Here is a 12,771-nt window from a genome sequence, read left to right as displayed (position 1 = left end):
GTCTCTGCTCCCAGACGGGAAGGAGCCCAGCACTGCGGGCAGCCTCACCCCCCCCCACTCATTATCCAGGAGGACATTGTCTGCACTGCCACCACGGTGGACTGAATTATTGTGATATATGGCCATGCAAACCCAAACCAACAGCCTCCAGTCATAGCTAATTAGGTAATTTAAATGTTTGCTCTTACATGTAGTCATTTTGTGTTGCGTTTTGTTAAAAGAAGCAAAGCTCACGTTCACTTCCACACTGGGCAGCTAAACCCGATGAGAGGGAACAGAGCAAGAGAGCAGCCAAATGGTGCTGCTCACCTCTCAGTCAAGTGGTGCTATCAGAGAGAGGGCAAAGGGGAGCAGGCGCACTAAGTCTCCTTCCCACGGTGCACCCCAGGGTGAGGGGAGAGGAGCTGACCCAAGGGCTTTGCGCCCCAGGGCGAATGGGAAGCCTAGGCCAGCAGAGCGCAGCAACAGTAATGAGAACTACAGAAAGCCAGGGAGAGAGGATTGCCTCCCGTGGGTAGGTGAGCGCTCAGCAGTAATCGATATTTGGGAAGCAGGTCAGCTAGCTACTGCTTGCTGAAAAGGCATGCCAAGCGCTGCTACGTTTCGGAGGGGTAAAGGCAGCAGGAGCAGTGGGGCAGACCCGCTGCCGGGCGTGCTCCCCGCGGCAGGGGCGCGGGCTGGTGTCGGCAACGCCCGCGCTCAGCGGCGAGGACGCCAGAGCCCCTCCGCCGGGGGGTCCAAGGGCTCCCGGCAGCGCTGCGCTTCCCGGGAGAGGCGCCGGCCGGCTCGCCGCAGGGCTGCGCGGCGGAGGGCGGGGATTCCCCCCGCGTCACTGGGAGGGGTTTCCCCGGCGGGCACGTGGCCGCGGCGCCCAGCTGGGAGGGGAGGGGGGCGTGGCCGCGCTGCGGCGGCGGCGGCGGCGGCGGGGGCAGTCGGTGCCGCTGCCGGTGCTGCTGCCGCCGGTGCCGCTGCGCTCCCCGCTCCGCTCCCGGCCATGACCTCCCGCAGGTAAGGACGGAGCGCGGTGCTGCCGCTCCCCGGCGTGCGGGGGGGCTTCTGCGCGCCGCCGCTCTCCGAGCCCGGCCGCCCCCCACCCCGGCCTCGGACCTCTCCTCTTTCCCCAGCCGGCCGTGCCCCCTCGGTAGGGTGGGGTTAAATTTTCGGAGAGAAGGCTGGAAGTTGTGCGGGGAGCGGGAGAACCCCGCTGGGGTCCGTGCGTGCCTGGGCACGTGCGTTTCCGCCTGTGCTTTCCGCGCTGGGCTGCGTTAGCGGCGTGGGTCGGGGCGCCGTCGGCGAAGCGCTGGCTGCGATTTGCCGTGTAAGCGGAGTTCAAGCACTAAGTGCGCGCGCTGAAGTTGAAACCTGTGCCTGTCAAAAACCTGTTACGAGCCTTTTTTGCAGCCTTAGGCTCCTGTCCTGCTCGCTGTTTCGTGTCGAAACCCCTCATCTTCTTTGCAGAGCTCTCTGTACCTGCAGGAGAAGCCTGTTGTCTTAAAGCATCTTGTATTGCTAGATGCTAGTCCAACATGCTAGAACTGCTGAACAGAGGACCCCAAAGCGGGCCATGCTTTAAAACTTGCTTGACTATCTCTGTGAACTTAAGATATTTTGGTGTGCCCCTCCCTGCCAACTTCTTCCAGAGAAGCTGTTTCAAAGCTTCAGTCCCTTTTCCTTGGTGGCAGCAGGAGCCAGTGTGGCTTGGGGACATCTTCCCTTCTTGGTTTCTCTCTGCTGCAGCTTCAAAACAGGTAAACAACTATCCAAGGAATTGCCTCTTGTGGTGCTTGTTTACCAGGACAGTTCAGAGCACCAGGGCATGTGCACAAGTGCTCTGTGCTACAGTGCAGAGGTTTCTTAATGGCTGGTTTGGAGGTTGGGTTCGTTCTTGTCTGTCCTTTAACAGAGAACCTGAGAAGAGCTTTTGTTGCTATTAGAAGCCAAGCGTGTTTTGAAGAACCCTGAGGAGGCTGGTCATGAACGCTGAGTTCATGGTCGTTTTAAGCTGAGAAATAGGATCAGTTACAGGACTGTTTGGTGTTGGTACAGTACCAAACATGGGTAGGTCAAGAGTGAGTGGGGCTTCCAGAACCATTGCTTGAATGTGTAGTAACTCCAGATTCTCCTCATGCACGTTCCTGCAACACCATGATTCAGGGTTTTGATTAGTTTGTTTTTCTGGGGCATATGCCTCTTTTTTTTAATGGAAAGGTTTTGCCATCCAGCGCTGGCTGTCCCCCCTGTGGAACAGATGCTGAGCAGTGTTGCGTGGATGTCTGTGATTCAAAGTGTGCAGGAGAAGTTTAAGACGGGATAGTGTTCATCTAGGCAGTGATGTGTTAAGTTATGCAACGTGATTGCTGATGGGTGATGGAGTATAAAGGAGGGGGCTGGAACTCAGGGCCCCTGGATTTCATTCCCAGCTCTGGTTGTGCTCCCTGTGCCCACAGGCAAGTCAATATTTGTCTACACTGCCTATACCTTGCTAACTCCACCCTATAGGGCAGTTACTTAGGGCAGCAGGCTGCTAGAGACAGTAAAATGGTTGTAATGCTGCTGCCAGCTCAGCCCTTGCAAGAGTCCTGAAAAACCTGGCTGGCCAGTAATGTTGCTGCTGAGAAGGGGTCAGAGCAGTGTGGACTGGCCTCTGCACTGAGGATTGATTGCTCCCAGCATCAGTTGTCCCCCCGCTCTTCCCACTCTGGCACTGGAGTGCTGGGTTTGCTGCTCCTCATTCTGTATCCTGCTCAGATCCTGTCTCCCCATGTTGTGGCAAGAATGACTTGGCCCCAGCCTTTCTTCTCTTGCCTAGTAACATGCAAGTTACTTACCAGATTTATGCAATACCCTTTTCCTCTTCCTGATCCCTGGCAAGTTGAGACCATTCTCTCTCTGGCCCAGTGTGTCCTGGTTCAGACCCAGTGGACCTACCGAGATCGTGACCTGTGCCGGCAGCGTTGAGAGGCTCAGAGAGCCCATCTCAAGGATGGGGGGCTGCAAGGCCCAGCTGAAGCACAAGGCGGTTGATCCCTTGCATGCTTTCAGTATTGCACCTGCTGCCTTTCTTGCAGGTCATTCAGGCTTACATGAGAGCCCTTGGAATTAGGAGTGCTTTGGCATTAATAGGCTTATGGGCTGGCTTACAAAAGCTGATGGTATGGAACTGCTTAAAACCAGTGCATGGTTGGCCTGTTGTGCTGAAAGGTGGTGCTGTGAAGCAGGGCGTTCTGTGGTGGAGCGACTTTTCAGGAGCTCCAACCTAGCTGAGGAGCTGGAGCAAGGTAATACAGACACCTGAATCAAGGAGATGGCTTCAGGAACAGGTGGGGTGGACAACAGGCTTGTAGTGAAACAGTGATGTGTCTGATCGCGCAAGGGCTCAATGTTGTATTTGGGAGCCGTTTGGGTAAGCAGATGTCCCGTAACAGCTGATGCCCTCTAAGAGATGCTCATGGGAAGCACAGGCTTGTATGAGCACAGGGCACAGTGTTGCTGATAGAGGGTGTTGAGCACTCTGTCCTCTCTCTCTTCCTCCCTGCACCGGAGTGTATCTGTGGAGGGGATGGGAGTGAGGGTCTCTCTACCCAAGAGGAACAGCCTTACTCCGGGAAAATGTGTGTGCCACACTCTTTTTGAGGAAAGCACAGGAAAGGGGAAATAAACCTCTTTCTGGGTATATGACCGGTGTTTGCTGAAGCTCTCCTCCATGCTGTGGCCATGCTGTGCACTGGGGAGAGGTACCAGGGCCTGACGGATGCTGGTCACGCTGCTTGTGGCCTTCTGAAAGGCCACAGCAGCGAGTGCCGGGCCGGCCTGGAGAGCAGCCGAGCAGCCGGTGATATGTTAATGTGGGTGTGTACGTTCGTGTGTGACACAAGGAAGGATCAAGCCCTGCTGTAGAAAGAAAACAAGCTTGTTGCCATCAGCCTAAACCACAAAACTGTTGCAAATACTGAGCTCCAAGCCCCTGCTAGGGCCTGATTGCGTTACCTGTTTTAAAAAAAAGCTTGATGAAAGAAGGACCGTTTCTTTCTCTCTCTCCAAGAGTCACTGGCATGTGATCTCTGAACTACAGAAAAGGTTTGGAGGTCAGAAACGCACCCTCTTCCCTGCAAGGACAGAGAAATCACAGCTTTTCTGGAACAGCCCAGAGCCTGAGAATCTAAGAATAACCACTGCCCCTCTTCTGATTCTGTGCTTACGTCCACTTGGGTGTGATTAGAGGTCTTTGTCTGTGACAGAGATGGATGAACTTAACATCCCCATTGCTTACAGTTTGCTTGCAGACCCCAAAAGCCCTGTGTTTCCTTCCTAGAAAAGAGTTGCGCAGTGTCTGGAGCATATGGTACATGGCTGGCTTGTGCATTACCCTTGTCCTCAGGGCAGGCTTTTTCTTTACAGCCAGGTTTCCTGGGGTGGTATGACTGGGAGGAAGGAAAAGTCTGGAGGAAATGAATAAATGTGAGCTTCTGGAGTCTGATTGTCCCCAAAGTGCGGGTTGCCCCAGTTTCGCAGAGGTGAGCGCTGACTGGGGCTGTCGCTGAGTTGGTGCCTTTGTGTGAGAGACTATGGAGCCCCTTGTCCTTGCTGCTCTTTGTACTGTCGTTCGGGTGTTTTGAGTATTGCTACCTCTGGCGAAGCAGCTCCCAGTGTGCAGTACAGGGTTACTCTTCTTTCCTGCCTGTGCATGTAGGAGGGAGAAGCCTTCCTTCTTGGCTCCAAGGCCACAGTAGTGCTAAAACTGTACTGTCGGCTCCAGGGCTATAACGAGTCTGCGTGTGTTAGCCAGCAGCAGTGATTGCACAAAATCCTCTTTGACTACTAATCGCCTTGCACTCCAAGCAGCCTGGGGAGATGCTGCCTTGCAGCTTCTAGCATCTGAGCTGGTTTTGCACACTTCCTGACCTGTAGAGTTACACAGCTAGTTTGGAAGGTGCCTTACAGCACCGTAAAGGTGAAACCATCCCTAAAACAAAAATAATGAGACTGAACAGGCTAAGCTTTCAGTTTGGGTAGCAGTGAATGGGCAGACTAATGGTGTTGGGAGGGGCTGGTATTTTTGGTGAAATGCTTTGATTTCTCTAACAGATTTGACAAAGAACTATTGAATGGTATACAAAATCCAGGGCTGGATTGCCTGTCTTTTAATATCTTTTGCTACGTGTTCAGATTTTAGAAAGGGTTCATTTGGTTTACTGCTTACCTGATCTACTTTTTCTGCATTAACGTTGTAGCACATTGTGAGTGGTTCCCTTTGAGGTCTCAAGCCACTTGCAGTTACTGGCACAAGCAGGGCTGCTGCACCCACCAGAGTGGGAAGCAGTGGCTGCTCTGGCATGGCTGATAAGTCAGGATTGGCCTGGGTCCTGCATGTGCTCTCTCCACGATGGTGCAGTGTGTTTGCTACGCTTGTGGAGGCCGTGCTGCTGCACGTCAGAGGCATCAGTGCCTTCTGTTGTATCTAGAAACCTTGTTTGCTGTCCAGCCTTGATCATCTGCTGCAATGACAGGAAATATGATGCCAGTCCCTGACCACCTGAGTAGCCTTTAGTTCAAGTTGTCCCACTCCCCTTACCAGTGAAAAAAAGCGTGCTTCCTGCACTGAATCTGAATGTAAATATTAACCTTAAGTATTTGCAATAGCTGCTTACTTTGGCAGCTGGGGTGGCTATGGGGGAGGTGGCAACTTCTGGTCTGGGAAGCAAAAACAGTTCAATGTTTTGGCTTCTTGGATATTCATTAACAATACATTGTGGGCAGAGCTTAAGGCAGCGGTGGCAGGAGCCAGAACTACGCGGCATATCTCGCTGGCGGGGGAGTGCTCAGGTCCATGGCTGCTGTCTCTCTGAAGTGCTGGTCTCAAAGCAGATGTCTAGCATGGTAAGCTTGCTTCCCTCTCGTCAGGCAGTGCTTCAGCACTTGGCTCTGGAGCTGATGAGCTCAACTCCAGCACTTAGGAAGGTCAGTCTGGGCAGCTGGAGGAGAGCTGCAGCAGCAGTTTGAATTCACACCCTGGCTTCCTTTGCAGTGGCTTCCTTGCATAAGCAGGCCTTGCAGGACCTTCCCAGCAAGGCAGCTGAGACCTTTCGCTTCCCTCCTTTACTGCTGCTGCGCTTGAATCTCTGCTTAGGCTTTTGCTGGTTTTCTTTGTCTCTCTGGGCAGGCTGTATGAAGGTGTGTTTGTGCACAGGCTCTGTCAGCAGTAGCGCGGGAGGATGCTCTTGATAGCACAGAGATACTTCAGTGGAGCTCAAAGGCTTTTGTGCAGGGGAACGTGCAAGCGCGTGTTAAGCCTGCCTATATGAGCTCTGAGTGGACAAGTGGGAGATGGGAAACGCTGTATTTGCACGTGTAGCAGACATGCTTTTTACACTAGACTTTACTATGGTAAATGAGGGTGAGGACATTGGTAGCAACTTAAATTAGGCTTCAATTAAAAGGCCCTAATCTACTGCTTATTCCCAGATAGGGTGAGTCTATTACTGCAGGTCATGAAATCCATAAATACAGTATTCTCTCCCGTCTTTCATTGAGGGATTAAGAGTGGTTAATGGCCTAGCTCAAAGTCAGGGGAAAACTTGCCTTGCCTAGGAGAGGTTTTTGGATCAGGCCATCAGTGATTTACCAAGATCCTATGGTTTCCCCAAGTCTAAGTGAGGTGCTCTTACCACAGTCCTGAGATAAATGAAGTGCTCTTGGCCCTGGAACACATTTCTCTCTGTAGCTGTCTCTCCTCTGCAGGCTGCCAAGGAGAATTCCTCACCATCTGCACCAGCAACTTAACTCAAAGCACACCAAAGAGGAAGTTAGTCTTCCAGCTCATACTGCCAAACTGATATGGAGGACAAGTTTCCTTTGTGGCTGGGTGGTACTGGAGCTGCTTGCTGCTTCCTCCAGCAAGATTTAAATTAAATAAGTTTCTAGGAGGTGATTCTTCTTAGGAGCCTCTTAGGAGCCTGAATGAATTGGTGCGTAGTGCTCTAGCAAAGCAGCCAACAGAGCAGCAGCGGCCCGCTGGTGTCCCAGGTGTCCACACACAGGTCTTGCTCTGCATTAAGCTGTATGACAGTAGGTGGCCTGGGCTGATAGAGGCCCTGGCCGCCCTGGTCCCTGCGAGCTGTCAGCAAGCCAGCAGGAAAAGTGAAGGCTGCCCTGAGCTGCCCCAGCAGCAAGCGCTGTCCTGAGATGGAGCTTTATCCTCCAAGTAGCTCAGAGCTCCCTTCTGCTGGCCCAGGCATGCGATGGGACCCTGCGGTCTCGGCCCAGCAGAAGTCTGTGTGGTTCAGGGGCCGGGAGGCTGGCTGCTCCCGGGGAAGGGGAATGGAGCTCAGGGTTTCTGTGGTTGTGCTAGTGGCGCTGTCTGACGTGTCAGCCGCAAGGCCTGGCTGGAGCTGCTGCTGCTTGATTTGCAAAATGATGGACATTGGCCTTTCCCTCTCTGCTCAGCAAAGCAAACCCTGCTCTCGTGAAGCTTTTCCCAGAGGCCGACTTTTCCTATTGACCACAGCATACTGGATCTCCTCCGATTACTCCATCTAAGGCACTTGGACAGAAAGCGTGTGTCCTCTAACAGAGGCTTGGACTTGCACCTTGATTTGAAGAGTTGGGACAAGGCTCTGTCGTCCCTGGTGCTGATCTTTGCCACGCTGTGAGCAAACCTACAGCCTGGTCCCTCTTAAAGAGGATGCTGTGGGGAAAAGGAGGAGAAATATGCCCAGAGCTCCTCTTTGATCCCAGCTGGGTCACTGGTTAGTACCCACTCATCACTCATCTCCAGGGTGTCTGTGTTGCTCACCCTGCCCCCATGCAGTGTAGATACCCTTTGACTTCTACATGCCTCACTAAAAACTTATTTCCCGAATGCTGGCATTTGGGTTCCATCCCTGCCCTGAGGGAGCAACAGAGTTAATACCTATTTACGATCTAAAAATAGTTCCACACCCTCTGAGGTGTGTAGAAAAAGTGTTAGTAAGGTTGCAGATCTTTAAGCATCAATAAGTCCTTTTTCTGCAGTAAAAATTGGCTTATTCAGTTGCTTTTTTTCGCTGCCTTGATTGAAAGAGAGCCCCGACCAGGGCTGCACTTGCTACCTTTGAGATGGGTGGTGGGGAGGGATGGAAAGTGGCTCCCGCAGTCCAATTGTGTGTTCCAGGAAATGTATGTAGGATGAGGCCTAATCAGATTACGGGGCTGGTCTGTTTGCAGGCTTCCTGCGTGAGTCTAAAGGGAAGAAGGAAATTCTTCATATTAAACCAAACTGGAAATCAGGAACTGGGCACTTCCTGTATATGTGCTTTCTCTGCAAATAGCTCACGGTGCTGCTTGTGTCAGTGGTTCTCTCCAAAGATCTCGCAGCAGCTGAGGGACGTGTGGAAGAGATGTGCATTTCAGCATCTCCTCCTGTTCTTCCTGAGCTGCAGCTCTCCTGTTGTAGACACTGTGGCTGTCACAGATGTCCCACATAAGTCCCACATGGAATGGAAAGGCTGTTACTGTGATCCAGCTGCAGCTGAAGCCTCTGCCAGGTGGTCTGGGTCTTGCTGCAGGTGCCTGTGCTCTTTTCTCAGCTGAAGTCCAGGGCTGTGGCTGCTGGCAGGAGCATGTGTGCTCAGGGTGAATCACAGCACTGTTCCCTACAGCCTTCCTTCCCTGTGAGGGTTTGGGGCCAGGGAAGCCTGTCATGGCAAGGAGTGATTAAGTTTATCTTGCTCGTTGCAGCCTCTTAGCGTTGAGAGAAATGGTGGGGGAAGAAAGGGTGAGCTAGGTTTTCTAGCTGGACTGATGATGGCTGCAACTGCCCTGATTATGTTATCAGGTGAGGAGCCTGTCTCTTAGCAAGCATCTGCTTAAGGTTTCTTGTGCAGAAAGATGGCTGGGGTGGTTCCCAGACTGCGCTTGCTGTGTCCCTCGATCTTCCCAAGGAAAAACACAAGCTGCTTGCTGGCCTACGAGAGAAGGCATCAACTGCAGCAGCAAGGAGCACAAATACCAAATGCAGGCAGCCTCAGTGTGCACTTCCTCCTGGTCCATCTCATGCACAGAGATGGGGCTGCTCTGCAGGTTCACAGGACCTCTGGCAATAACCTCCACTGCTGTGCTGAGACGGGCTGATTTCTCAGTTTTCTCTTACAATCCAGACCGTCTCCATGCCTTGCTGTCGCGTTCTGTAATAGCTGGGGTAGAAGGTATCTGTGGTGTTGGATGCACAAAAGCTTTTCATGCAACTGCATTCTTTCCTTTTTTTCTCTCCAGCTGAGCAAGAACCTACTGTGACCTGATGATGATAATGTCTGGAAATGACTCCCATTCCCAACCTACAGTTATTATATATCTAGTGAATCTGGACTGTGTCATGACTCTGTTTAGCTGCCTGCTAATCTGTTGTGGGCTTTACAGAAATTCTTCACTTAAATAAATTTCAGGCTGGCAATAGCCCACACCAGAGCAGTGAAGTAGGAAAAAACTCCCTTCTGGCGGCTGTGCTAACAGATGCTCAACAAGAAATCCGCCTCTCTGTATGGGAGTGGAGAGCTGTTTAAGGGTCAGACCAGCAGACTGGAGTCCATGGGATGAGAGAGGCTGTCCCCCCCGCCTGTGTGGGGAGAGTCTGCCGGGCCAGAGAGACTTTCTCTACCTGGCCATGCCCTCCACCCATCCGACTGGACTGCAGTGTGTTTCTAGCACTATGCTGCTTCCTAGCTGCTTCCTTTTGGTGTCAAAACGGAGAAAAACAACGCAGTTCAAATCTGCGGTGCCAAAGTGAATGTTCCAGTTAATTTGAAAAGGAATTCTTTTCTTCTTTTCTCCTCCCTCTACTCCCCCTCTTCTTGAGGGTCTTTTAGCCAGCCAAGGGGGAGAGAATTGGACCGAAGGTGGGCTTCTCAGCACCACCAAGGAGATGGTTCCCTTTCTTTCCCATTGATAGGCAGCAGATTGACACAGCTGTTCCAGTTAGGGTCTTTATCCCTAACTGTCCTGTTCTTTCCTGTCCCTGTTCTTTCTTCTTCACCCTCTGGGGCTTCACCCTACTCATGGTGACATGAGAATAAGCAATTAGCAATATCATCGGCCGTTGTGCCGATGTGGAATATTTAATTTCAAAACAACAACAACAAAGATTCTTCTTCACACCCTTGAGCAGCATCCCTTCCATGTGAGGTAGTTACCAGGGCTATTTTTGTCCTTGGTTTTCTTTTTCTTCTCTCTCTCTTTTTTTTTTTTCCTTCCTCCTCCCCCTGCCACTCTCCTGAAATATTTCCATCAGTCTCCTCTCTAAGAAGTGTTACAAGCTCTGCCACTGATTAAATTCTAAATATAGCTGTGATATTTTTTTTTTCTCTCCAATTCTTCATGATGTATCTAAGTAAAAAATAGCTCTGGCTACTCTTCAAAGGGGACATGGGCCTGCTATGGGCTATATTTTTGTCTTGTCACCCTGCCCAGGTCCAAAATAAACCTCCTCATTTTTAATTAGCTCATCAGGTTATATAATCCTGAAAGCTGAGGATTTCTGGGCCCAGCAGGAACACACGTGACGCTGTGGGCTCAGGCATATTGTGGCAGGCAAAGGTGATGTGTCAGGGTAGGAAGAGCATAGCAGGAATCTCCTCTCCTCCCGCTGGCCCTGGTGCTGAGCAAGAGGGAGCTTGGGGCAAGCCAATATGCTGTAGCATAAGGCCATCCATCCAGTCCCTCTCACCCTAGGCTCTGCTCTTACTTTCTTCCTTAAGTGCTTTTTTTTCTCTCTCTTTTTTTTTTTTCTTCTTCTTCTAGACTTAGAGAGGAACCTCATAAGCAAAGAAAGGGCCTGGTTAATAGTGGAGACTTCTGGGCTCCTCGGCTCTGTGTTGCCTTGGGGCTGGTTTGGTTTTCCTCTGCTCCTGGGAGAATGGATCCGGGTTTTTCTTCCCTTGGCATCGTTCTAATAAATGAATCTTTTTATTCTTTTTACTGCCCTGAATGGACCTCACTTGTCTTTCCCTAGCCCAGTTCTGAGCACCTATGCTTGGAAAAGCATCATCCTACTCCCGTCATCCAACAAGAGGGGTGGAAGCCAAATGATTTCCTCTGTCTGATGCTGTGAGGTGCTGGACTGTGCAGTGCCTTTGGCTTTACTGGTACTGCTTTACTCGGGCTTGAAAAATATCTCCTGACTGTCTGAGGACTGCTGCTGTAGAAAGTAGTCATGCTTGTGGTTTGCATGGGGAGGGCCTAGCTGTGACTCTTCTGGTTACTGTACTCAGCTACCCTGTTCTTCCAGTGTGGGGATGATCTCCTCATGTGAGCGTTCAAACGCCTTCTGCCCTTCCAAAGAGAGCTTTCTTCGCAGTCCTGCGCTTACCAAAATGGCTATCTTTAACCTCTCTGGATAGATAGCCCTGAGTGTGAGCAGGCCATGCAAGGGAGCAGTGCAAGGTGGCTCTGCAAAGCTTTTAAAAAAGCTTTCTAACCAGCAGATGGAGCAAAGGAACTTAAAACCACCATTGCTGACACTTTGGCCAGGGGCTGCCCTTGGACAGTGAAGTGTAACCACTACTTGGAGAGTCTGAGCCGTGTGGGTGGCTGCTGTACCAGTGCCTTGACCAGGCTTTATGTTGACTTCTTTCTCTCTAACCTCCCCTAGCAAGGCCTGTAGTCTTGGCAAGACGACACGCAGGTGCAGCTGGCTTGTGTGTTGCAAGCCTGTTCCTTGCCCTTTGGTTGCAACCTGATGTACAGATTGCAGTTCCCACTCCCTGGTGTGTCTTTGGCCAGGACGTGCTCTGACCTGTGCAAGAGGTTGTGCTGCAACAGCAGTGCCGTCTTGCTGACTGAGCTGAACCAACCCACCTACTCTTATCTGTGTCTTGGACTAGGCTTTCAGTCTCCTTACTGTGGGCACTGGAGGGCCAGTATTTGTTGCTACTGCAGCTAAAAGCAGGAGAAACTTTCAGTGCTGTCATCTTAATGGTCAAAGATAATAGGAACTGGCATACTTGGAGAACTGTAGTTTGAGGGAGGCATGGTTTTCAAGTGTCTGACTAGGTTAAAAATGGCAGGCTTTGGAGTCGCTCCTGACTGACGGAGGAAGAGGGATGCAATGCATCTGGGAGATGAATGGGCTTTTCCAAACCTTAAACCTCCAATTTGGTCCTCAGCAGAGCTGGGCAAAAGCCAGAAAATTAAGGGTCTGAATTCCCTTTCCTTCCATGTCCAAGCACTGAGCTGCAGTGTGGTTAGGCCTGTTGTGTTGGATTTCAGCCACTGCAGAGCAGGGATGCAGGTTGTGATGTGGTTGGATCAGCTCTTCTGCTTTTTTCTCACCCCCTTTCAGCCTTTTTATTCCTTGCTGTTTTAGGGAGTAGGTGGGACACGACAGAGAAACATGTGGACCCATGGAGATGGAGCATGCTCTCCTTGGCTGCAATATCCGCTTTGTGCATTTGTACTTCTGGCTTCTGGATTTCTGGCAAGTTCAGCCTTTGAGAGGGGAAAGGTGGGGTGCGAGCTAAGACAGCTCCCCTCTGTGTGCAATTTGTGCAGCAGCAGCAGCAGCTCTTCACACTTCTCCCCTGTCTTCTATCTCCTCTTTTCCACTGAAAAGATTTGAATAGTGATCATATACACAGTCTTCAGACTCATGCAAGTGAAAGCGGGCTTGAATTTCCCGTGGTTGGTTTTTAGGGGAGTCTCTCAAAGCCACTGGCTTGTGCCTTCAGGCTAAATGGTAGCGCAGGTTGTTTCCAAACAGTCCGTATTCTGTGATGAACCGTTCCACAAACAATCAGCTCCTGC

General features: G+C 51.3%; 1 protein-coding gene across 2 annotated transcripts in view; it reads left to right on the top strand.

The window, feature by feature from the left end:
• The first annotated feature begins 875 nt into the window (after window positions 1-875).
• Window positions 876-12,771, top strand: part of LOC104141899 (tyrosine-protein phosphatase non-receptor type 11) — a 59,823-nt gene continuing 47,927 nt past the window's right edge. Inside the window, exon 1 of one of the 2 annotated variants that reach the window (XM_068916405.1) lies at window positions 876-1,008. In XM_068916405.1, coding sequence (XP_068772506.1) covers window positions 995-1,008 — 14 coding nt within the window. In that variant the 5' untranslated portion in view covers window positions 876-994. Of the gene's footprint in view, window positions 1,009-5,755; window positions 5,878-12,771 lie in introns of those variants that run through there. The other variant, XM_009671491.2, reaches the window with a different exon arrangement.

This window comes from Struthio camelus, chromosome 21, assembly GCF_040807025.1.
Source record: "Struthio camelus isolate bStrCam1 chromosome 21, bStrCam1.hap1, whole genome shotgun sequence".
Classification (NCBI taxonomy): Eukaryota; Metazoa; Chordata; class Aves; order Struthioniformes; family Struthionidae; genus Struthio; species Struthio camelus.
The sequence above is the reverse complement of the archived record's forward strand: the minus strand, read 5'-3'. Positions and strand labels throughout refer to the sequence as shown.